The 27,381-nt window shown below is 39.0% G+C and overlaps 1 protein-coding gene and 1 long non-coding RNA gene across 7 annotated transcripts in view; one reads left to right on the top strand and one right to left on the bottom strand.

Annotated features, from left to right (window-relative positions):
- LOC138744724 (polyamine-modulated factor 1-binding protein 1) overlaps positions 1–27,381 on the top strand; it is a 640,882-nt gene that overhangs the window by 608,139 nt on the left and 5,362 nt on the right. For 2 of the 6 annotated variants that reach the window (XM_069901306.1, XM_069901305.1), the window contains exon 36: positions 8,695–9,685. The exons of 1 other annotated variant lie outside the window; for it this stretch is intronic. In XM_069901306.1, the coding sequence (XP_069757407.1) occupies positions 8,695–8,809 (115 nt within the window). In that variant the 3' untranslated portion in view covers positions 8,810–9,685. Of the gene's footprint in view, positions 1–3,663; positions 3,775–8,500; positions 8,560–8,694; positions 9,686–27,381 lie in introns of those variants that run through there. 3 more of the 6 variants (XM_069901312.1, XM_069901311.1, XM_069901309.1) reach the window with 3 other exon arrangements.
- Positions 9,759–25,412, bottom strand: LOC138744727 (uncharacterized). The gene is made up of 3 exons (XR_011345729.1): positions 25,301–25,412; positions 21,454–21,540; positions 9,759–10,761 (listed from the first exon to the last, which is right to left on the bottom strand). It is a non-coding gene; the product is annotated as an uncharacterized lncRNA (long non-coding RNA).

Here is a 27,381-nt window from a genome sequence, read left to right as displayed (position 1 = left end):
TTGATTGATGAAGAAATGTAAAATTTATGATGAAGAAAATTATTGAGATGAAGCCTTTATGAAGGATATCTTCTTAAAAACAGCAAAGGAAAGACAAAATATATTGGTCAGAGGAGATTTTAATTTTTGCTTGCACCCAATACTAGATAAATCTTCAAGAATAGTCACAAGGGCGAAAGTGGCAAAAACCACAATTTTGTATTTGAAGGATCTAAATCTTATTGATATATGGAGGCAATTAAATCCCACAAAGAGAGACTACTCCTTTTACTCAAGCATGTACGATTCACATACAAGGATTTATTTATTTTTAATGTCTGCCCAGCTAAAAAGTAGAGTGATAAAAACAGAATAACTAGCGAGGCTTCTATCAGATCACTCACCACTGACATTAACTATCTCAATAATGGAAAAGCAAGAAAATGTACACAGATGGTGTCTCAAAACCACACTACTTTAAAAAACAGACTTCTGCAAGGTTATAAAGAGACAGGTAGAAATCAGCCATCTGCTAATAATAGTTTTCTGATATAGAACATGCTCAAAGCATATTTGAGCAGACAAATTATATCCTATACAAAGAATATTAAGAGAGAATATATGGCAAAAGTAAAGAGTTTGGAGAAAGATATTCTAGAGTTAGAAAAAAAATCCAAGTACAGGACTAAAAGAAGAATATAGACTACTAGAGAATAAAAAGCTAAGATATAATACAAGCATCTAGAACAGAAAAAGCTATTTTAAAAACTAAACATCAATATAAGTTGGGTAAACAGGCACATAAAGTCTTGGCAAATTAAAGCAGAGGAGTCATCAAGAATAATAAACACTATAAAAACAGAGACAGACACTCCAGCATATAAACAAAAGGAAATCAATGACATGTTTAGACAACATTACTCAAAATTGTACAAATCAGAATTACTAGGAGATGAGAATGAAATGGAAGAATTTTTGTCAAATGTCGAACTTCCAAAATGAGAAGAGAGAAAATAGATACAATTAGATATTCCCTTTACAAGAGAAGAAACTGAAAAACCCTTGGGTACCCTAAAGGCTAAAAAATCACCAGGGGAGAATGGATTTCCACCTGAGTTTTACAGACAATTCAAAGAATTATTAATGCCCTTGTTAATGGATGTTCAACCAAGCAGTAGAAATACCAACCCTCCCAGAATCATCCTCAGTCGCAATTATTAGTGTTACAAAAAAAAACATTAAAAACTTCAAAATATAGAACAATCTCTTTTAAATGCAGATTATAAGATACTTGCAAAAGTGTTGGCTAATAGAAAGGGACAATATCTACCAAAAGCGATACATACAGACCAGGTAGGATTTATTAAAGGAAGGCATTCCTCAACTAGTCTAGGAAGATTATTTAATACAATACACATGGCAAAATTTGAATGGAATCCAAGTATTACAGTCTCCATGGATGCAGAAAAAGCATTTTACTGTTTAGAATGGTCCTTTCTGTTTAAAACATTGGTATAACATTTATAAACTGGATAAAAACTTTATATCATAAACCACAAGCTAACACTATAACCAATAATCAGATGTCAGCAGTGTTCCCCTTGAATAGAGAGGGATGCCCCTGTCACCAGCGCTTTTTTATTTTAGTGACTGATCCGGATATAAAAGGCTTCAAAGTTGGACAAGAAGAACAAAAAATTAGTCTATTTGCCGATGATGTGCTACTATACCAATCAGACTCGGCTAAATCTTTGGAAAAATATGGAAGAGTATCTGGTTATAAAATAAATATTGACAAAAGTGAGATAATGCCATTGACACATTTTGAATATGGAAGATACCAAAAATGGAAGTAATTTTAAATGGAAGGCGGGTGAAATAATATATCTTGTAATAGCAACTGACAATTTACAAAATCTGTATAAACTAAATTATGTTCCTCCTTTGGGGAAGATAGAAAAAGACCAGCAGAAATGAAGAGACTTACTGATTACTTTATTGGGAAGGGTTAATTGTGGCAAAATGAAAGTTAGCAAGACTGCAGTATCTTTTTCAATTTCTCCCTATAGCATTACCTAAATTTTAAAAAAATATTAAACAATCATTCGACAGTTTCTAATAAGGTACCAAGAACTGCAGTGGAAAAACTGACATGGGACTCCGGGCTGGGAGGACTTGGACTTCCAGATTTAGAAAAATACTACCAAGCTGCATAGGCTAGATTTCTCACAGCCTTCTTGATGGAAGACAATCCCTCTTGGATTCAAATGGGAATACACTCAATGGGGGAGGAGGAACAGCTTAGAGCATTCTTAAGAGAAAGATGGGGACCAATGCTGACCCCACCTGAAATTATTGAAATGAAATGAACAGTCCGGATGGGGAATACATCCAAATTTTTAACAAAAATGTACTATGCTCTCCAGAATAAAAGTGTAAATCTAGGGTTACAGAGGACAAGGGAAAGATGCGTGTCGGACTTGGGTGTGGTGATTTCAGAAAGAAGCTGGTCAGATTGATTTAAGGACAGCATGACCAATTATAAATGCAAGCTATGGATTGGCTCAATATAATTTTTTTTTACACTAATTTTATCTTAACCCACAAAAGCCAAAATTTCAGATGTATTTTCAGTTGTGGGGGGCTGAGACATGAACTTTTCTACATGCCATGTGGTCATGCATGAAGGTGAGGCTATTTTGGCAAGAAATCACAGAAAAATTAACTAGGATAAAAGAAATGGCCTTCACGGGCGAACCCGATCTATATCTACTGGGTAATTATATGGAAATAAGCAACAAATTGAATAAATATCAAATTTCATTTATAGAAAATACTCTGGAGGTAGCAAAAAAAATGTATTGCAATCACTTGGAAGTGCTCATAACATGAAGGACTGCAGATATGAATAGCTGTATACCTATGGGAAAAAATAAATCACATATAATTTAAAGAATAAATATAACACTTTTGTAAAAATCTGGGAGCCATACCTGGACCATATAGGAGCCCAAATACAGTCGTAAAAAAAGACTTTAAGTATTACTAAAATACATATCCAAGCATGATTTCCCCAATTGTATTCTATATATTTAAAAGAAATGTAAGCTCTGATGGTGTGCAGATCTGTACGTAAGAAAAAATTTAATATATTTTTGTGATATTAAATATTTTATTATGTATATCTTTGAAAAAAAATTCAAAATTCAAAAAAGATTGAGGGAGATAGGTACGAGAGGGCTTGGCTTTTGGGTGAAAGGGAAAAGATTTGGGGGAACTTCTTCACTTATCTGAAGTGAATGTGGGCTCAATCTTAGGTTTTAACAGTAAATTTGATAGATATATGGATGAGCGAAGTCTGGAGGGTTATGGAATGGGAGCAGGTCATTGGGATTAGCAGAATAATGGTCGGCACAGACTAGAAGGGTCGAATTACCCATTTTCTGCGCTATAGTGTGTCATCATGGAAGCAAATAGAGAAAATCTCCTGGAAATGTTGGGGAACAGATTGAAGAGAATGAGAAACTGAAATAAATTAGAAATAGTCAAAAGACAATGTACTGGAAAAATGAATGGGATGAAAAGCTAAGCAATTTCACGATCAGATGACCTACATCAAGGTTTAGAAAAAGTTGCTAATGGAAATCGTGAATATAATGTTTGTCATCAACTGGAACTTTATAGGAGCACGTGCATGAAGCTGGATGAAATCACTGCCAAAATTTGGGAGGGAGAAAAGGAGAATCTGAATCCAAAATTATTGCCGTGAACGTGTCGCAAAATTTGTTGTTTTGCAGCAGCATCAACGGGGTAAGCGTTTATATAAAAACCACCTTACAAAATAACTAAAAAAGAAACAGTGCAAGAAAAAGCCAAGCGAGGCAGTGTCTGTGGTTCATTGTTCATTCAGGAATCTGATGGCAGCGGGGAAGAAACTCTCCTTGTGTCACTGAGCCTTTGCTTCGGGCTCCTGTACCCTTTACCCGATGGTAGCAGAGTGAAGAGGGCATGGCATGGCGGCAGGTAGAAGCTGCTTTCTTAAGACACCCTTGGAGACGTCCTTGATGGAGTGAAGTCCAGTGCCCGTGACGTCACAGGGCAGTTAACAACCCACTGGAGGTTTTACTTGTACAGGGACACGATTCTTTATCTGGACATCTAACATCCAGAAAGCTCCAAAATCCAGCACTGCGGAGAGAGACTGGCCGCGCAAGTCGGGCGAGGTGGGGGCAAGACCGGCAGCGTGAGTCGGGGGGAAGGTTGGGAGATCGGCAACATGAGTCAGGCTGATTGGGGGGGGGGAAGAGACTGACAGCATGAGTCGGGGGGAGGGGGAAGATCGGCAGCGCGAGTTGGGTGGTCGAGGAGGGGAGAAACCGACAGTGCGAGTTGGGTGGTCGAGGAGGGGAGAAACCGACAGTGCGAGTTGGGCGGGTGAGGGGGGGGGGGGAAGAGACCAGCAGCATGAGTGGTGGGGGGTGGGGGGGGGGAGAGAGACAGCAGCGCGACTGGAAGGGGGTGGGGGTGGATACAGCAGCACAATTCAGGTGGGTTTAAATCTGGCTTTTCTAAATCCGGAAAAGTCTGAAATTCAGAACACACTCCCCCAAGGGTTCCCGATAAAGGATCTGTACTGAACGTTGGCACCTCCATACCAGACAGTGATGCAACCAGCCAAATCAAGTCAAGTCACATTAATTTATCGTTCATACCATGCTTTCATGGTGAAGACAAGATAGCGTTTCTCCAGGACCACGAAGCATATATATATATATATATATATGTATAAATATTAGAATAGCTAAACACATTGAAATATTAAAAATATTTAGATGTATACAGTAAAAAAAATGTTTGTCATCTTCCAAAATGATTTTTAAAAACTCTAGAATGGTTCTCAGTGATTGCAATGAGAGAGAGAGAGAGAGAGAGAGAGAGACATACACGTGCTTAACTATAGAATAATTAGCTTGACATCAATAATGCTTGAATGCATTATTATATAAATTATAACAGGGCAGTTAGAAAATAATGATTACCCAGACTCAATGGGGACCTATGAAAGGGAAATCTATTAAGTTTTTTTTGAGGTTGTAATCAGCAGGACGGATTGGATCAACCCGGTGAATGTGTTGTATTTGGATTTAATATGCCTCTAATTAGATACACACAGCTTATTAAACAAAAGTACAACACATAAGAATGTCGTTATTGTATTGCCAGAAATTGCGGATTAGTTAATGCACAGAAGGTAATAAACAGGTGAATTTTGGATTGAGAGGATGCAAGTTATGGGAAACTAGGGATTGATGCTGAGATGCTGGCAGTTCACAATCTATGTTTGTTCATGTGGGCCTCGTATATTGTTTGATTTATGGCCAGCTGGTAGTGTCATATGAGGAAAATACAGAAGTGTCAGGGGAATATAGGGCAGCAAGGTCACTGTAGCAGTAGTACAGTGGAGGCACAATGTACGTTGGCTTTTGTTGTGAGGATATGAATAGAAAAGTAAAGCTGTCTTAATTTAATTATGCATCTGACCTCAAGAGTAAAGAAAAATAAGAAATGATCTTGTTGAAACAAATACATTTTTGTACATACTTGACTGGGAGATGCTGGCATGATATTTTCTTGAGTTGGGGTGGGAGTCAGTCTTAAAATGAGTTAGGATTCATGACTGAGATGAGAAGACATTTCTTCACTCAGAGAGTTGAAAATCTTTGGAGTTTTCGACTCAAGTAGACTCTGGCAGCCCAGTCACCTGTTAAAAACATTGAACACAACAAGGGAACAAAGTACTAGAAAGTGATGCCAAGGTGAAAGATTAGCCATGATCTTCTTGCATGGCAGATCAGATTCAAGGAGCTGCATCGCCTATCCTGTCTCTTATTTCTTATATTCTTATCCCAAGATAGTTTAATGAATGATGAATTTTTTTAATTTTATTTTTAATTTTTAAAGACCCAAACAACCAACCCAACCTTTTTAAACAATAGTATATAACATAGTCTATTTTTCCCTCCCCCCTCCCATACCCTAATGCAACCAAAAAAATTATATAAACGAAACAAATACAAAGAACCAAATATCAGTAAAATCACAAACCCTTAGGGAAGCTTAAGAAAAACCCAAAATAAAAAGTTAAGGAACAAAATACAAAAGCCATGACCCACTTTATTGATCTCAATCATTTGACTACTGGAGCGGATTGTTGCATTTCCTTTATTCAGAAGAGGTAGAATTATATCTGCGAACCAATGTGTTGCAGATAGGGTTGCCACATCCTAACAAATGCGATTTTCTCCAAGGGAATTCAACTCTGCATTTCCGTATTCCTTCATGTAATATTTAGTTGGGAGTCGGACCTCAACGTGACCGCTATACACTTCCTGGCTACCGACAAAAACTGAATTTAGTATTGGCACAGTTTAAAACATATGTCCATAATGATTCCCAGAAGGTACAATTCCAGATCCTGCAGAAAATTAACTTTTGTAATTTTTTTCTAAATATCCCCCAGGTCCTCCCAAAAGGATCTCACCTTTGTACACAGCCAGGTTGAATGGATAAAGGTTCCAATTTCCACACCACACCTAAAGCACATTACCAAAATTTCTGGTTTAGATTTATGTAATTTTTGTGATGTGAGGTACAGTTGATGCAGGGAATTGTATTGCACCAACCTGTACCTGGGATTAATAACTGTGGTGATGCTGTCCAGATACAGATCTGACCAGCACTGCTCGTGGATTGTTGTGCCCAAGTCCGTCTCCCTCCTTTCCATCAACTTGTGTAAGCCCACCTTCAGGCCTTCACTTTGGAATAGGAGATACATTATAGAGATGAACTTACCTATATTCCCCTTTGAAATTAGAATCTCCATGTCACTCCACATGGGCAGGGCCATAGATGGTCCCAAATGATCACTTAAGGAAGATCTTAGCTGAAGACAGCAGAAGAAAATTTTATTAGACAAGTAATTTTTATTGCTTAGCTGATCTCCTTCCAGCACCAGGTGTCCAGGGCCTTACCCAAAGTCATGGGCAGTCATTTGTTCTGGGGAGTGCTTTAGGAGATACCTTTATGCTGATACATTGATTGTTTTATTCGCTACATCTGAATTACATGTTTTAATATGGGGTTATCCATTTTCTATCAATTTAGTGCCCAATTTATATATTAACTTTCCTGCCATCTTTTCTTCTACCATGTGTAGTCCAATTTGCGCCCAGGAGGGGGTAGCCCTTCCCTCAAAGAGTGAGGTGATAAACCTTGACTGGGCTGCAATAATATTTTTTAAAATCTGGCAATTTTAGATCTCCCAATTTATAATCCCAAATCAGCTTTTCCATGGTGATTCTAGCCACTTTACCATCCCACAGGAACTTAATGACATCCATTGAATATCTTAAAGAAGCCCTGGGGCAACTGAATGGGTATGGACTGAAATAAATATTGTAGTCTTGACATCACCTTCATTTTAATGTAATTAATTCGGCTCACCAAATGTATGGGCAGGATTCTCCATCCTCCAAGGTCCTCCTCAATTTTCTGGAGTATTGAGTTTATATAAATTACATAAATCCTTATCTACTTTTATCCTCAAATATTTAATGGCCTCTTGCAGCCATTTAAATTGACTAACTTTATCCAGATTAAGCCCATTAATAACAACTGCTCTAGCCAGGCTAACTGACCACTACACAACAAATCAATTCAACCCAATCCAAACAAACCACAAAACAGCCTTTTAACACCATCATGATGTAAATAAAAAATTAAATATCAACTTACTCGCTACACAAATGCATATTACAGCAAAGTAACATTGGATCTTCCACTCTCAAAAAAGCCACATTGAATAGAAAAAAAGAGACACAAAACTTTAGTTGGGCTGCACCCGTACTGTGTGAAATTCTGGTTGTTGCATTATCAGAAGGGTGTCAAGGCAATGGAATGGGTATCAAAGTGATTTACCAGGATGTTGCTTGAATTAAGGGGGAGGAGTGACAAGGAGAGGTCAGACAAATGTGGGTGGTTTTTTCTAATGTTGAAGGTTAATATATTATGAGGGGCACAGATAGCGTAGATAGTCAGAATCTTTTTCCAAGTGGAAAGATGTCAAATCCAAGAGGACATACATTTAAGGTGAGGGGGAAAGTTTAAAAAATGTATGGGGAAAGTTTTAGTAAGATGGTGGTGAGTGCCTGTCATAGTGGTGGAAGCAGACACAATGGCAGTATTTAAGAGGCTTCGAGGCAGAAACATGAATATGCAGAGAATGGAATGATATACAGTCAAAAGAGAGTTTATGAGCCAAAAGGGCCTGTTCCTGGTCTAAGATTCAAATTTTGCGCAATGATAATTACTTTTCACTTAATGTGCAATCCAAAGAACTGAAGCAATTATTGGGTGCTAAACTTTATGAGCACCTCTTAGCTCAGATGGAAGTGCATTAAAATTGAGTATTCCTACCCCGAAATGCTGACTGATTGCTTTTGCTTCAAAACATCAACATAAGGTAAAGGACAAGATACAGAAATCATGAAAAAAACCTGGATGTTATACAAAGGACAAGGAAATCAAGCATGTGAAAATAAAATTTAAATCAACCTGCTATTGCAAACCTTATTGGATTTAAATGAGCTAGCTTCATTCCCTATTTCTCTGATCTTTGATTATTTGAATCTGACTAATGATTCCCTTCTATTTCAGAGCAGTGAAATGTTCATCTGATGGGCAGCCATGCTACAAAAGGCATACTAATGCCACAGAAGTTTACATCTGGCCCAGCAGAGCATGGAAAAGGTTGCCAAAAGGGCAGATCTAACTTCCACTTAACATATCGTCTTATTATTTTAAATTAAGAGCCGTAGATGTGCTGTTGTCCCACCAGACATGGTCGGAAACATCAGAAGCGTGACAATGAGTGTGGATTTAATCCTTTGTTCTGTAAATTGATGCAGTTTTATTAACTGCCATTATAATCCTCAGATCTGTGAAACTAATGCAACAGAGTATTTCATCTCATCTGAAATAAGCTGCTTTGAAGTAAAAATCGAGACAATTTTCTTCATTAGAATACCACACCTGCTTTGCCAAATTAACATATTTTAATAGAAATTTGTAGCCTTTGCAAAACAAAGAGAAAGCTGTACAGTCCCCAGATGTTTGGTCTAAAGAATTCCCCTCGTTAATTTTGGCCCATACAGATGGGTTCTTGTCGATTGAATGCTCTATATATTTGAGTTTAAAATGAAATATTTATTTGATATGCTTATTCAAGCACGTTTTTTTCTGGGTTTTTTTATTTGCAATGTGCCAGTTAACCAAAACATAATTTGTTGACACTTGCTCCAAAATGTCATGCTGGAAAATTTAAAAAGCTCCTTAGAATATTAGATTTATGAGTGGGAACTTAATTCAGCATGGCAAAAGTTCTTGGATTGCAAGTTGAGCCATTGCTAAATATTTTGAAACAGTAGTAGATTCACATTCAGAGAAAATTCTTGAATTTCTATGCGTTCAATACATTTTTTTAAACAAACCTCATGATCTCGATCATGAGGTTTAGCAGGTATCAACATGATTAGGCTCCTTTTCCCACCAAAGGCCTGGTGACATTCTCAATTTCTCCAACATGCCTTTTCCTGTTTAAGAAGCCTGGCTTGAGCTGATGTTTTCTAAGTGAAACTTTCTGGGTCTTATATCTAAATTAAATAACCAAATACACAATTAAAACAAAAATTAAAGTTTCCAACAAATCATTATTCCTTGGCATTCGTATAAAGTACTTGCATAAAGTAGTTTCAGACAATCAGTAAAATGTAATCTTAATCGTGAACAGATTTCTTCATCTCAAATAGGACAAGTGGGTAGACAAGTGCAGTTATTGTGAGGAATACAACCTCCTTTGTATCTTACCTCGTGGTTGGCTCAAGAACATGTCATAAATCAAGTTTTTGCCTTTATCTGTTCTTTGGGTTTTACCTGTGATTTCATTTCCATGTGGCAGCTAGAAGGTCATTTATCATCAGTAATTATTTTTAATATACAGCCAAATCCTCTTACACGATTAATACATCCTAATTTTTACTCGTGTAAGACGAATTCACATTAAGCGATTAATTGAGTAAGTGGGATTAATTACAATGAATTCCTGTCCATCAAGAGTTATAAAAATGTGTTTCAAAAACAACTTTTAGCTGCATATAATGCCAAAACTGTTAATTTTTCATTTATTTCATAATTACATCATAACTAAACTATTTCTTAGAAAAATATTTGTCCCAAGTTGACTGCAAAGAGGTTGATTTTTTTTTCCTCATTATAGAATTTCCCATAGCTAGCGATTGCTTTTTATAAATTGATGCTGACTTCCATGCTTCTTTCCATGTTAGGATGAAAATCCCTGGTGGCTTCAACAACTTAAAATACTTTTTGAAAATGTTCTGGAAATTTTGCAGCAACATTTTTATCAGGTGCTAGTAGCTTCCCCTGGAATTATTCTTATGTCGTCTCATCTTGTTCGATGCTTCAAGTTTCAATGTTTTTTGTATTTGCTTTTGGTTACAATCTTCAGTCCAAAAATGAAACAGCCGTTCCATTTCAATCATTAATGGACTTGTTTTGAGTAATTTACATACTCAGAGAAACTGATGCAACTTTACCTTGGTCTTTATATTCATGCTTCTTTCTTTAAAATTGTGCAAACCTTTGTTAATTGTAGCCCAAATCGCATCCGATTTTCACATTGCTGGCACCATCTTCATGCCATTTAATCTATAAAAAAATTATTGAATTTAAAATATAATCATGAATACAGAATTGACAATTAATTAAATAAATGTATACAAATAAGCATATAAAAACCAATGAGAAAAAAATGTAGATAAAATTACATCAATAATTGTTTATAATATAAAAACATTTAATTGAAATTATCTATACAACCATGTTAAACCCATTTAATGAAATAACGAATAAAATAAAGGAAAATAAATAAATAAATCTGATCCCTCTCTAATCAAGGTTACCTTTAAATTAATTAAAATAATAAATAATGTGGAATCACTGGCAACCCCTGGATAACAGGCAATGAACCACTTTTTCTTCTAAAGTAAATGTTTTTCTTTTCCTTTTAATATCACTGTCAGATTCTTTTCCACATTATCTTTTATCCATATTCAATAGGGGGCGCACACTGAGTCTGACGGTCATTTGCACATATTTTATTTAGGGCCATTCACACGATCTACTTGCATCTTGAGTTTTCCAGAAAGATCTCATGACAACTGAATAATTACACGCGTAAAACAGGAAATGGTCGCAGTTTTCCAAATCACGGTAACTGAATTTCACGGTTGACTGAAGTAGCGTAGAATAGGGTTTGCCTGTATATACATCTGCTGAATTCTGTAGTTGCTTACCTTAAAAGGGTCTTCCTGTAATTCATGTCTAATTATCATTTTTCATAGAAGAAAAAATATTTTATCTCAGTTATTGTTACGGAGTCCAGAGGACTCCCAAAACCAGCAGCAATAGATATGCACCACAACACATGGTTACTTAAACAAAAGTTGTTTATAATTATATTTGAAAAAGAAACCAGAATTAAATCAACTTATTACTTAACCTACCTAACTACTTAATTCCCCCCTCTAATACTAAGCGCAGGTGTGTGCAATGTATATTGAAGATTAGAAAAGTTCTTTGGATCCAATCTCACTAGTTGTAGGCAATTCTTGAACTGTGCACAGAAGTTAGCATTAACAAAGTTCACCAGTCTTTGGTGCTTAACAGGCAAATGTTTACCACTCAGGAGGGTTCTTTCTGGTTTTCAGAGAGAGATTCCTTTTCCAGGACATCTGCAACTGATTCCTTCTCAATCAGTCTTGCTGACGAAACTTGCCCCCTTCAGGGTTCTCCAGATGATCCTCTTTCTTTCAGGTCACCTTTCAGACTGCCAATCTCCTCCTTTGACCAGGCAGCCTTCCAAAGTTTGCCAGCTTGTCCTTCTGGAACTGATTTCTGTCTCCTCTTTCTCTGTTTCACACCCTCCCTCTTTGAGAGCAAAACTCTTCACCTCTCCCTGCAAAGGTCACATGCTTCCCCAGACAAGCTGCTGTCGATACTTTGTTGCCTCCTGCAAAAGTCCTGCAAATATTCTGTGTTTTAAAATGTGTGTGTGCAAGCTGCTCGAACAATCCCTCCCAAACCACCTCTAAATACTCTGTCACAGTTATATTTTTTATGTATAGATTGGCCAGGAAAGTTTCATAAAATATTATCAGCTATTCTTATCATTATCTTGTGGCATTTTAGAGATAATCTTAGTAGTACATCAAGACCATGCAAAGTAGCAATTAAGTAAATTGACCTTTGCTGAGTGGTGACACATCTCAAAAGTAGATCTTAAATCTAGTTTTCTGACTCAGACAGGTCATGATCTAAACTGATGCATGTTATTTAATGGAATTATTCCAAGGGTCTTCACGTAAGTAAAATTGCAAAGCAAGATTCTGTCTTCCCTTTTCAAGGATACTAAAAGGTCCTATTTGAAGATGTTATCTTTAAATTAACATCACTAAAACAGATTTTATGCACTTTCTACTGATTTGGGCCAATTATTAACAGTGAATCTTAGCTAGTCTTCAAAGCCATGTATGAGTAAATGCCACCAGACCCAGTAAAATGTTGATACCTGACTAAGCTACATAACTGTAGTCAAAAACATTAGATGATTCTGAATGACTTTTATTCATTCAGAACTTTTGAAAATATTGAAACAAAACACTTAAAGGCATTTAAATGATTAAAATCTGTACTTTCATTAATTTAAAATAAATTACTTAGTAATGACAGAATCTTGGTGCCTCACAGAGATTCCTCTCCATTCAATAAACAGAGATGGAAATTCTGTGCTGGCTCTAATATGCTGCATGTTTTAAGGCTGATTACCTACCATAGATGCTAGATAATTAACCCAACTTTGTATTTTACCATTAAATGTTTCAAATGCTATCAACTGCAGTCAGGAAAAAGCTGATGAGCAAATTAGGAATTTTTGCATTTCTGTGAATCCTGAGCTTCTTGGTGTCTACCAGTGATGGAATGCACTTGTAGACCAAATGCAGAAGCATTTTAATTTAGGTAGGTGTCTTCTTCCAGCAGAATAAGGCTCGGAGAATCACCTTCCAACCTTCATTCCGTGATATTTTTTCCTTGGTGCCAGTTGGTAGAACTTCTTAACCCTCAGAAAATTGAAGAAGCAGTCGCCTCGACTCTGGAACCAATGTGTGCCAGCAGTCACTGGAAAGGTTTGAAGTCATAACATTGTATTATTTTCCTCTCACTCTCCTATATTCTTGTATCAGATAGTTTCAATAAAACAGAATGAGGAAATAGAGCAAGAATTATGGCTGCAGTGGTTTTATTGGGATAGAGTGGGAGAGTAGAAGGGAGGGGCAAAATGACAAGGCCAGCTGGAGTGGGAGATGTGCTAACTCTTCCAGGGATGAGAGAAAGAAGAGATCCTGTAAGATTCTCTTTATTTTAACTGAGTAGCATATGCTTTAAACAGTAGGCTGTTAAAATTGTATCAATGTCCCATGAAATTCACCCAATTTTCAATGAAGCCTCTCCTCAGGGAAGTGCAGACAAAAGGCAAGTTGAGTAGGAAGGGCCCAGCTACTTTAGTTTTAGTATTAAAATTAAAACACATCAGATGCTGGAAATCGTAAATAAAAATAAAAAAATGTCAGAAATATTCAACGTTAATCCCTGGGGGGTGGGGGGGGGGGAGGTCAGAAGCAAAGATACGCATGAATAAACCATCACCAAGTGACCTTTTGGCACTCAATGGACAGATACAAATGCAAACAGAAAGACCTGGTCTCATCAAGAGGGCCTGGTCTCATCAAGAGGGCCAATCCGACAAAGATGGCAAACCAATGTAGAGAATAGAAAAGGATAGATGAACTTTGAAATGATTGAATAAGATCAAATTAGCAACCTTAGTTGGAGTTTTTTTAAATATGGTAGCTGAGACAGAAACCTAATAGTAACATGAGGGGAAACTTCTTCTCTCAGAGAGTGGTGGCTGAGTGGAATGACCTTCCGGAAGAGGTGGTTGCAGCAGGGTCAATTTTATCATTTAAGAGAACGTTGGATGAGTGCATGGATGTGAGGGGATTGGAGGGTTATGGACAGGGAGCGGGTAGGTGGGACTAGTGGAGTTCACTTAAATCGGTGCCAACTTGAGGGGCTGAGATGACCTGTTTCCATACTGTAATTGTTATATGGTTATAATTATATGGCCCTCATTAGGTTTCAGAACTTCAGAGAAAATAAAGATGGAATGAAAAATAAATAAAAGCACTAACATCCTATTGACATCATAAAATTACAAGGGGGCCAGAGAACAACAAAAGATATCCACAAATCTAAAAACAAAAACTGCTCAAAACCTGAAACAAAATGCACAGCAGGTCAGGCAGCATCTACAGAGAGAGAGAAAAGATCTAAATCCATTTTAAATGCTCAACTCCCTGTTCCACATGCAAAAGATTCGACTTTTCACTTTTGTTTTAAAAAAAGTATTCTGGTCTTTATTTTGGGTAAGAATATAATTGGACATTGAAAAAAAACACAAAATTAATTTTTTTATTATCCAATTATTTTTAATGGAAGTTGCACGTCTCCCTTTTCAGTTGTTATTGTCAGCAGATGCCAGTCGTTCATGGAAAGAAGAACAAACAAGTAGAAAGTAAAAGTCTTTCCTCTCTTAGAATATAGAGCTATAGTTACCTTCAAGGTGCAAGTATAAAATTGAATTAATTGGGCCAAAATGGATTGTTCATGCATTTGCTTTAGGGAAATAAACTATATTTAAGCATTTACTGGCAACTGATTTATCCATCCTTAAAATGGCACCATGTACATATTTGAATAATTCTCAATTATCAGGTGTAATATTTAATGCAAGTTGAGTAAAACAGAATGGTTCACAACAATTAAGAATGGGTTATCAAATCATAATGTAGCAATATTCAATTTCTTATTCTCGGGTTTCTGCTTCCTTGCTTTATTTCACCGCACAGGCACATTCATTTTATCAACAAGTTAATTCAATCTGACATGAATCTTCCATCCTACTGAAATAATTCTTCCAGCTGTGAGACTTCACTCTAAGCTTCTTTTTCCCTACTATTTTTGCATTTGAGTGCCTTCCCATCTTAACTCTTTCCATCAGGATCTGGCAACACTGGAACTGAAATTCCAAGCTTTTTTTTAAAGAAATCAGTTACACAAGCATCCTTAAGGGGTTAATCTGGATTGCTCCATACAATTGTCATCAGTAAGTAATTATGTTCATTGGACTGTGACCTTCAAAGTCACAGTGGAAAAGTGAAAGACAATTAGAATAGTCTTTTGTCATGGATTCTACTATAAATTAAACCAAGGCAAACATGACACTGATTTATGGACTGCAGTTATTTCCTTTTGCTCATCAGAAGTGGATGGTTCTGAAAGAAATATGAAGAATTCACATTTTCTCTTCCACCACCCTCAACCTTTATTTCTCTTGTATTCAATCTAGAAAGAACATTTCACCTTTCCCTATGAATCACAAAATTGTTTTTGCTTTATTGGAAATATCAACTTAATGTGTACTTCTTGTTTTGATTGTACACATTTTAAACTAAGCAGCATATTTTCTTAAATAGAAGTAGACTCTTGAATGCAGTCAGAATTTCAGTTAATATCGAGGTCACAAAACTCAAAGGAAATTGGCATTAATGTTGCTGTCTTTATTTAACCAACTGAAATTTTGTCTTTGTTCCTGCCTCATATTCTTACTTTAATCCATCTGAAGTCACTTTCGGATAACTGTACCTTATATCTTTTACTTTTGAAAATGTTATTTTTCTTTTCAACTTAATTTTCTCATTTTTGTAATGGAAACAAATGAAATAATAGCCATAAAATAGTTTAAAGAAATATTGAAACGCACCAATACACACAGGTCCTTTTGTGGTAGAGGAGAGAAGTGGAAAAGATAAAGCAGTTATAGAAAATTAGAAATAAGTGTCAACTGCAGTAAAGAAAATATTTTGTGTTCATTATGGTTGGAATGAGACAGAATATACGAAGTTTATTGCAACAAGCAGATTTTATTGCAAATGTAAAAAGTTAAAACTTGACTCAGTAAGGATAACAATTGATTTAAAAAAAAGAGGCAGATGATAACAAAAGTTTTGGAAAGAGATGATGCAAAAATAGTGAATAAGCCCTCTGCATTGATTAGAGCAGCAGAGATACAAGAATTAACTCTCAGCCTGACTGCGAGAAAGGCTTTCAAAGCTTGAAGAGGGATATAGAGCAGCTGGAAAAATGAGCTGAAAAATAGCAGATGGAATTTAATGCAGACAAGTTTAGATGTTCAATTTTGGAAGGACAAACCAAGAACAGAGGGATCTGGGAATGGAGATACACAATTCCCTGAAGGCGGTGTCACAGAAAAATTGGGTTGTAAATACACTTTTGGCGTATTGGCTTCATAAATCAAAGTACTGAGTATAGGAGGTGGAATGTTATGTTAGTTGTATGAGACATTGGAGAGGCCAAATTTGGAGTATTATGTACAGTTTTGGTCACCTAACAACAGGAAAGGTATCAATAAGAAAGAAAGAGTGCAGAGAATATTTACTTGGATGTTGCCTGGACTTGAAAAACTGAGTTACAGGGAAAGATTAAACAGGTAAGGACTTTATTCCCTGGAGTGTAGAATGAGGGGAGATTTGATAGACGTATATGTGACGTGCTGTGGTAGACTGTACTACAAACTTTATTCTGCTAAAAGTCTGTACACACCGGTTTCATCTGTGGTGGCTCCCAAATGACTGGCTCAGGAGGGGCCGGCTCAGGCTTATATTTGGGTCAGCTGATTGACTGCCAGCCCCAAGGTGGTCCTACTGCAGGTACAGAGATCGCCCCCTGCAGTAGGCTAGTGGTCGTATCACCACAGTATACAAAATTATGAGGGGTATAGATAGAGTAAATGCAAGGAGGCTTTTTCCACTGAGGTTAGGTGAGATACAAATCAGAGGATATGGGAAAAGTTGAGGAGAAACTTCTTCACACAGAGAGTAGTGGGAGTGTGGAATGTGCTGCCACCTAAAGTAGTGAATGCAGGCTCAATTTTCACATTTAAGAAAAATTTGGATAGGTACATGGATGGGAGGGTTTTGGAGGGTTATAGTCTGGGTGCAAGTCAGTGGGACTGGGTAGAGCAATAGTTCAGCAGAGATTTCAAGGACTGAACGGCCTGTTTTCTGAGCTGTAATGTTCTATGATTCTATGACGAGCATTCGTCTAACATTTTAGAGTTCTTCTTAGTTAACCCTAGCCCTGACAATAACAAACTTTTGAAGAGGATGTTTATCAGTAAAGTAGCTGGTCATGGTCAACATTCAAAACTGATATCTTGTTATTGTTGAGATACATTATTTTTTGGGCAGTGGAGGATGCTTACAATCAAATGGGGTTTTGTTTAACATGGGCAAATTGGGACAGTGAACTTGAGAAAACATCACAACATGATCTAGTCGTGATGACTCATTACAATTTGGAGTCAAGTTGAAACCCAGATAAAGTGCAGTCTATGGAGACCAAGACCTCCATTCCAATACATGATGAAAATTAGCTGTGCGATTTACATGGATTTTAAAATAGCTACTTTTTAATGTTCTTCGCACCCCTTTCTGGAAAGCACTCTTCATCTAGTTGAAATTTTTTGTAACAAAGGATAGAAGACACAGAGAATCATTTTTTCCAGTAAAGAACATAATTAGATTGACCAATGTTAAAACTGAGTACATCTGGGTACTTTCCATTCCAAAATATAATTTAGCTAGTTTCAGAAATGGAAAGGACAAGCCGAGGTGGTTTCCAAAGGCATACAAGGCACAAAATCTCAGAGGGCAGGAAAAAAAAAACAAGCCACAGAAAGCTATGACTTGCAAGAACAGATCAGGGGAATGCTTTTCCTCTTAACCTTTCAAAGCCTTTCCATAATCTAAAAACCGCACGTCAGGAATCATTTCCGTTTGCCAGGATGAATGTTGCTCCCTCAGCAAGTGCCTGATGGGGTGCAAGATGATTTATTCCTTTCACCACTCCCCAACGTGCAACCTATGCTGCTTATGTCCATCCGCACATATGACTGAAAATTTGTTTAAAAAAATTAAGCAAAAATATAAAATTTATGCAGTTTATGTTGTATTTGACAAACTATAACGGGGATACAGGGCATGAAAGAGCCAAAATGTGCATACTTATCTTGTAAGTCAGCATCCCGGGGTCCATAGGCTGGGTGCGGCCATCTTGATTCCTGTGTGCAAGCGAGAGTCTTTGGTTGGTGCATGCACAGTTCATGTATTGGAGTTTGGTTGCCGCATGCACGAGTTAAGGGCACAAATTCAATTTTGTTAGGGTGCTTAATTCTTGCATATGCACCAACCAAACTCCAATTATGCAGACCCACTGCGCATGCACCAACTGAAAACTTGCACGTGTGCACAGGAATCAAAATGGCCACACCCTGCCTACAGACCCCGGGACACGGACATTTTGGCTCTTTCATGCATTGTATCCCTGTTATAGTTTGTCAAATACAACATAAACTTCATAAATTTTACATTTTCTCTTTATATTTTTAACAAATGTACCCAATTCCGACATATAACCGATCCTTCGGTCCAAATCACGGTTGTAAATCAGGGAGTACCTCTACAAATTTGAGACCAAAGCATTACTCATTTTCCACATTCAGTAGTCGAGAACTAGAGATTCCCTTGAGTCAGTGGGGATGTTGCATTTCTCCAAAAAGACTGAGCACATCCTTGAATCGGTTCCTGTGTCTGTCTGCTAATCTCATAACTGAACTCCAAATAGAGAATCTGTTTTGCAGGTCTAGTAACACACCCTGCCAAGCATCAGACTTCCAAACAGACACTTTAACAGATGCTCACAGTTTATCTTGTAATCAAAATTATAAGTTACAGGAGAAGTTGGCCATTCTGCCTATCAAGTCCACTCTATCATTCCGTCATGATCTGATCCAATCACCCACTCAGTCCATTCCCTATTTTCTCATAATCTTTGAAACTCTAATTATTCAGGTACCTATCAATCTCTGCCTTTAATGCACCCAATGACCTGGTCTCCTCAGCTGCCTTTGGTAACAAATTCCAGAGGTTCAACACTTCCTGGCTAAAGAAATTCCTCAATCTATTTGTTTTAAATTGGCATCCTTCAATCTTGAAGTTGTGCCCTCTTGTCATAGACTCCCCCACCATGGGACACGGTGCTTTTGAAATTGAAAGTTTTTTTTTAATGCTTCTGCAAAACTATTACAAATTAATCAAACTACCAAAACAACAGAAAAATCATTGAAGACAACATTAAATAAAATATTAAAATAGATTAGAATGACCAACCATAATCCTTCCATGGCAAATATTCAAGATTTCATTTTTTGGGTAGTTTGATCCAGCGTTTTTTGTGTTTTGATCAAGTAATGCATATTATGTATTAGATGTTCGAGACACAAGAGCCAAATTCTAGATGCAGCTGCCATTCCAAGTACAGGACACAATTCTATTCCATGTATCACTTAAGAATTTAAAGGCATGGGAAAGATGATTTACTCCATTGATGATCAGAATAAGGAGTTGTAACTGCAACAAGACATGATATTTTTCATTAGGAAAAGAAAGATCTGATAAAATTATTTTAAATATTGAAGGGGCTTGACAAAATAAAAGTAGAGTCGGTTTCCACTCCCAGGGGAGCCCAAAAAAATTCAGTCATAAATATGAAAATCTCCATTATATTAGTAGGGAATTAAAAGGGAAATTATCCAGAGTTGAGGAAAATGGCAGAGATGCATTTAGAAGAAAGCTAGTGACATGTGTGAAAGAAATAGAAGTGTCCCTCATAAAAGGTGGCAGAAGGTTTCTTTGGAGAATGTTCGAATTGCCCGCTTTTCTGCTTTGAAATAACGGTGAAATCATCCTTTCTCTAATCTTTCAGCAGTAATATCGGTCGCAGAACTGACCCACCTGAACTTATTAAAGACGTGCTAGAAAGCAGTTCAAAAAGTACCAAATTTATAATCTGGGAACTCTATTCTGCTTTACATTCTTCTAGTGTTATTAGATTTTATGTCACACCCAAAATTAGATCTACAAGTAATAATCTTTCAAGCAAAGTATCAGACAGAATACGACAGTGAAAATTGGAAATATACTCAGAGATCTCAGCGTCTGATTCCAATGTAGGGATCTCATGTTAGATTGTATTCTCGTCATAACTAACCCACGAGTACTGACAGCAAAAACAAACGCATTCCATTTTTCGAGCTCACAATCAGTTTGATGATCGCAAACCATGGAAAAAAAATAGATTTTACAAAATCTGTGACATTTTCTAAATGTTTCATTTAAATATTGCTGCAATTAGACTATTTCTGAAAGTACTAACATTTTAGAGCTGATGACTTTGCTGTCAATTTTAAGCTCAACAAATGATGCTTTCACGATGTTGAACACTAATATCAAACGTCTGCATACATTATAACATTGATGGGCACTTAGACAAGCTGTTAAACAAATCTGTCTGGGTTAATAGTACTCCTCTTACTAGCAACTGCCTTTCATAATTTACATCAAAATCATTCAAAAGCAATAAAGCATCACTTACCTGTAACCAACACGTGCAAAATGCTAATACTTCTCTTCAGCACTGGAAATATTATGCAAATTCTGTGTTTCTTTTTCAAAAATGTTATGCAGCACTTTCAATATTAAACAATTGTTTTACCCACATTTGTGATTATTGGTGAAATATATGTCATAGAAATATTTTTTTAACCATAGAGAAGCTATGATATGATGTCAGAAATAGGTCAATAATGTTATTAAGTTTAAAGTCATAGATTGTGATCATGTTATAGGTGTAAAGAAAACAATTTTTTTTTACAATATCAGATACTATTTATTGTCATGTAATAAAACAGAAATGTAATATTACACAAAATTGCCTTTAGTCTACCAATAAGGCAAACAAAGATTCACCCTTTAGCATTGCCTGGTGTCCCTGACAGACAGAGAAGGAGCCTTGAGCTCTTTTCTGCAAATATTGGGGTAACATGAACATAGGGATGTGCAACTGTCCATTTTTACCTTGTCCATTGGTATGGGATTGTTATATAAATACCATGGAGAAGATTCCAAACTCATGGATAGCAAAACTGGAAAATCATAAATAAGAGTTTAAACGTGAGATGGGAATTCAAAGCAATAACTAGCTCTGCCGCAGATGTGACCTGATGGGAACTCAGTATTATTACTGTAAAACACTGATAATCCACTGTCTGACTTTTTGTTTAACATCTGACTAGAAACTCACCCATGCAGGCTCCTGCACTCCCTTTCAAATAGCTGGGGCCTCATTTTCTGCTACCCCCTTTCTCCTGACTGGGTTCACTTGGAAAACCTAATATGAAAATTTAACAGTGAATGATAAGTTTGTTAGGTATAACATCCAGTAAATTTCAGATTTATTGTCAGAGTACATTCATGATATCACATACAACAGGTTCCTATTTCCTACAGGCACGGCAGAATTACCACTAATTGGTAGTGCAAAAATTAACTGCACACAGCATGAACATGTAAACAATCAAAAGAACTGCAAACAGATAATGAATGCAAGCTACTGTGCAATACAGAGAGACAAAGAAAATAATTAAAGTGCCCAAGTAAAAGTCCTTAAATAAGTCCCTGATTGAGTTTGTTGTTGAGGAGTCTGATGGTGGAGGGGGCGCAGCTGTTCCCGAACCTGGTGGTGTGAGTCTTGTGGCACCTGTACCTCTTTCCTGATGGCAGCAGCGAGAACAGAGCATGTGCTGGGTGGTGTGGGTCTTTGATGATTGCTACTGCCTTCCAACAGCAGTGTTCCCTGTAGATGTTCCCAATTTGGAAGGGTTTTGCCTGTAATGTCCTGGGCTGTCCACTACCTTTTGGAGGGGCATTACGCTCAGCGATATTGGTGTCCCCATACCAGACCGTGATGCAGCCGGTCAGCACACTTTCCACCACTCCTCTGTAGAAATTTGCCAGGGTTTATGGTGACATAACAAACCTCCATAAACTCCTGAGGAAGAAGAGGTGCTGCTGTGCTTTCTTCATGATGCTATTTGTGTGTTGGGTCCAGGAAAGATCCTCTGAGATAGTGACTCCCAAGAACCGAAATGTGCTCACCATCTCCACCTCTGGTCCCCTAATGATCACTGGATTGTATGCCTCTGGCTTTCCTTTCTTGAAGCCAACAATCAGCTCCTTAGTTTTGGTGACAATGAGTGCAAGGTTTGCAGTGAACTGGAATTCACTGTCTATGTATTGTTCTTATGGCCAGCTCCTCCCCTACCTCCACCCTCACGTACCCCAATTTTCCCACCTTACCTCAGATTCACCTGAGGACTATTGTATTCACTGGCCATTGATTGTAACCTATTAAAAGCCTGTTTGTACTTCTCACTTACCTCTGAGTGCAATCAGACACGTTACAATTTTAATAGCTCAACTTTGAAGCAGGATGGAAGCCAGGCATGCTCCAGGTTGTCTCCTAAAGCTCCAGAGAAATTCACCTACTGGCTGGAGTGCTTACAGTCCTACCTGACGATCACATAAGACATCTTCAACTCTGATAGTCTTCGGAGATTGGGACTTCTCTCTTGAGTTGGCCCCAAAGGGTACACTATTCTCAAAGACTGTGCTACATTCAATTCTGCCATAGAAGGCTTGAAGACCCCAGAACAACGTGCTGGTGAGGCACCGACCCTCTCAACGTTAGCAGATCCAGGTGAGTCTCTGGATGATTATGTTCTTGAACTGTGGGCCCTGACGAGACCACTACGAAGTGCCACAGCCTGAGTGAGAGAGGAGGAACAAATCCAGGACACCTTTGTGGCAGGAGTGAGGTCGAGGAACATGAGGCAGTGACTGCTAGAGTTGGGGAAGAAAGACTTGGCCAGCACCCTGGAGCCGGTGAAAGCACTTGAGTGAGCAGGCCCAACTAGGAGCTGACGATGTCACAGGCGAAAGCAGTGCCTTTTCAAAGGACCATGTCATTGGGGTGCCTGTAACACCCCCCCACCCCCCCCGGACCCCGAGCACACCGGTCGGTGGCCATGCGTGATCGGGGATGCTACTTCTATAGACAGGCACAGCACCCCCCTGCCCGATGCCCCGCAAAGGACTCAGTGTTCTCAGGATGCAGTAAGCGAGGGCACTGGGTGAAGGTCTCCCAGGCTAAAGGGAACTCAAAAAAAGGTCGACTATGTGTGCAACCCCAGAATCATTGCTCAACTAGTGCCTGACTCCCAAAATGCCAGCCTCAGCCTCTCCATGCTGCTCGCCACCAGCATCTTGCTTAGCTTCGTAGTGAGGCCCGCCACTGGAAGCAAAGTATCACAGGAAGCCACAGCGGCCATCTTGCCGTGCCTTGCGGTCAATGTCACCTAGTCCTTCGTCCGATCAAGATGGAAGGCAGACATTTTGCCGCATCTCATGGTCAATGCCCTCTTGTTTTCCCATGGGCAGAGGGGAGCGATGGGGCTTCTGGAGCACTGGCATCGATCATCCTGGATCATGCAATGCCTCACCAATTGAAAAACTCGAACACTGGCTCCACTGAGAGTTTTATAAACTCTGCGATGGCTTTGTGGTACAACTTAAGAGAGCACCCAGCGGACTATTGTATCTTCCTAGCTTCGTACTTGCACTCTGCAATGATTCAGGGGTGTTGTATAGTACATCTAACTGTAAAAGGGAGGAATTTTCAAGTTCCGATTGAATGTACTGAAGGATTTGTGTGCTTCTGTGTGGCTGGGCCTGGACTTCCTGTGTCACCTTAAAAGTGTGACCATGGAGTACTCTGGCCCACTCCCTCCAATCATGGGGCGGAACGGAAAGTCCCAAATGCCAGACACCACATGCAGTCTCTCCACCCTAAATATTGATTCCCCCCACTGTTTCCAAACCTGACTCCTAACTGCAAACCAATAGCTACAAAGAGCAGGCGATACAGTGTGATGGAAATCGGGAATTTATTAGAGCCAAGACATAGTGGCTGCTCAAAGAAAACCATTGAGCCTAGCCCATGAATAGCCCAGGTTCTAGTTGTGAAAGGGGAAGAAAAGTCCAGGCTAATGATTGAGCATAGCCAAACAATTAACCATTTCACACTCCTGGACGCATATGCCCCCCCTTGAATTTCAGACACAGTAAACAAAATTGCGCAGTATCGGGTCTTTTCGACCATTGACCTGAAATCTGCGTACTATCAGTTTCCTATCCATTCTGAGGACCACCCCTACACAGCATTTGAGGCAGGCGGATGGCTCTTATCAGTTCCGGAGGGTCCGTTTTGGCATGAGGTCTCTGACTTCCAGAGACAGATGGACAAAATGGTCAATGAGTACAGGTTGAAGGCCACATTTCCTTATCTCTATGTCTCCATTGGTGGACACTCTCTGGAAGACCCTGATGCCAACCTTCAGAGGTTTCTCCACATGGTCAAGGCTCTGAACCTCATGTGTAACTGTGTTCCAGATGAAATGCCTGGGGATCCTGGGCTATGTGGTGGAGAATGGCGTCATTGGCCCTGACCCCAATTGAATGCACCCCCTGTTAGACCTCCTGATCCCAAAGTCCATAAAAGCCTTAAGGAGATGCATGGGCTTCTTCTCATACTATGCCCAGTGGGTCCCTTACTAAGCAGATAAGGTCTGCCCACTCTTAAAGTCTACCTCTTTCCCATTGTCGGCCAAAGCCCAGGTGGCTTTCAACTACGTTCAGAGCTATATCGCAAAGGCCACCATGCATGCGGTGGATGAGAACGTACCCTTCCAGATGGAAAGCGATGTCTCTGATGTAGGTCTGGCTGCCTCCCTTAACCAGGTGGGCAGGCCTGTTGCCTTTGTTACAAGATCAAACCAGCAACCACAAAGAAGGCATATCATACAGGGATAAAGATGAACAATTACTTTATTAACAAAAATTCACCTTCAAACTTTAATACAAAATCCCCCCCCCCCCTTTTATAACAATGCCCACTGGTTACTCTGCAAATTTCTATAACAGTGTAAAACTAATAAATTCCCCAGCCTAAATATAACATATGTAATTAAAGTCTAAGTTATATTTCCAACCAGCCCACAGAAAAACTTAGACACGAAACACACAAGACTCACAAAACTTCGATCTCAACTGAAGCAAAGATCATAAACAAAATTCAGTTTGTTTGGTAAACTGAATCCAACAGATCTTTGAGAGAGAGAGAGCACAAAATTCGAAGTTGTCTTGTGTTGCTTGCAGAGAAAGGAACAACTGTTTAGTCCGGATCCTTCTGGCTGCCTTCAGAATGTTCATCCTTTTTGAAATCCCAACATTCTAAACTGTCCTCCAGACTATGACTCATGCTCTGGGCCTTCTTCCACTCCACAGCACCAACCAGTGGTGGTTTAATGTCCAAGTCCAGAATTTTTTAGATCATTTTCTGCACTTGCTCAGTCCGTCTCCCACTCTCTCAGCAGTCCACCTTCACCTTGGCTCTCCAAGGCAAACTGTCACTTTTTAACATAAAACCACACAACATATAGGCCAATACAAAACAAAGAACTCTAACACCTTTTTTTCCCAGCACGCTACAAAGCCACAAGCTTCGGAATCCACCAGTGGAGGTCATCAGGCACTGGAGGCATTACTTGACCGGCAGAAAATTTACACTGCTCACTGACCAGCAATCAGTGGCACTTATGTTTAATAATGCAAAAAAGGGGGTAAAATAGGTGGAGGGTCGAACTCTCCACCTATAATTACAATATAGCATACAGGCCAGGTACTCTCAATTAACCTCCAGATGCCCTGTCAAGAGGAAGCTGTGCCTCTGCACACCCAGGCATCTCTCACATGGCTCATTTTGTCAAGGTATGCAACCAGCCCTACTCTGTTGAGGACATTAGGGATATGACCGGATCCTGCCAGGTCTGCACAGAGTGCAAGCTGCACTTCTACCGCCCTGACAAAGCACACCTGATAAAGGAATCCCACCCCGTCGATCGACTCAGTGTCGATTTCAAGGGACCCTCCTTTCCACCAATGGAAACATGTACTTTCTTAATGTCATCGAAAGTACTCATGTTTTCCAGTTGCCATCCTGTGCTCAGACATGACCACCACCATGGTTATCAGGGCCTTGCATTCTATTTTCACCCTGTCCAGGTATCCCAGCTATATCCATAGCAACCAGGGCTCATCATTTATGAGCGAAGAGATATACCAGTACCTGCTCGTAAAGGGCATTGCCTCAAGCAGGTCGACTAGCTACAATCCCCGGGAAAATGAACAAGTTGAAAAAGAGAATGTGACCGTATGGAAGAAGTCATACCCAGGGTGCTGCGCTCCATAAGGTCGCTCCTCTACACGGTGACCAATGCAACTCCTCATGAGTTTATGTTTATGTTCCAGAGGAAATCCATGTCTGGGACCACTCTCCTGGCTTGACTAATGGCACCAGGGACAGTCCTGCTGAGAAAGCATGTGAGAAGGAGCAAGGCAGACCCCCTGATCAAGAAGGTGCACCTACTGCATGCCAACCCAATATATGCCTACATGGCATAACCTGATAGCAGAGAGGACACCGTCTCGATCAGAGACCTGGCACCTGCCGGAACTGAGGATCCAATACCTCAAGTGAGCCAGGAACTACCAGGTACCCCACTCAGGGTTTTGGAGGAGACTGCTCAGGAAGTGAACCAATTCACCCCACAACCTGAGCCGGAGCCCTCGAGACCCATTGACCCTGTACCACAGGGGGTCCAGGAACCCCAAAGTCCTCCAGTACTGTGGCACTCAACCAGAATTACCAGACCCCCTGACGGACTTAATTTGTAAATATTTGTGAAGTATGCTTGTGCATGAATCGTAAAAAGTTAGGTTGCAGGTGCAGCAGGTTATTAAGAAGGCAAATGGAATGTTGGCCTTCATCGCTAGAGGAATTGAATTTAGGAGTAGGGAGGTAATGTTGCAACTGTATAAGGTACTGGTGAGACCGCACCTGGAGTATTGTGTCCAGTTCTGGTCTCCATATTTGAGGAAGGATATAATGGCTTTGGAGACGGTCCAGAGGAGGTTTACTAGGTTGATCCTTGGGATGAAGGGGTTGACTTATGATGAAAGATTAAATCGTCTAGGATTGTATTCGCTCAAGTTCAGAAGAAAGAGAGGAGATCTTATAGAAACATATAGGATTATGAAGGGTATGGATAGGATA

This window comes from Narcine bancroftii, chromosome 10, assembly GCF_036971445.1.
Source record: "Narcine bancroftii isolate sNarBan1 chromosome 10, sNarBan1.hap1, whole genome shotgun sequence".
Lineage (NCBI taxonomy): Eukaryota > Metazoa > Chordata > Chondrichthyes > Torpediniformes > Narcinidae > Narcine > Narcine bancroftii.
Note: the sequence above shows the minus strand (reverse complement) of the source record. Positions and strands in the feature narration are given on the sequence as shown.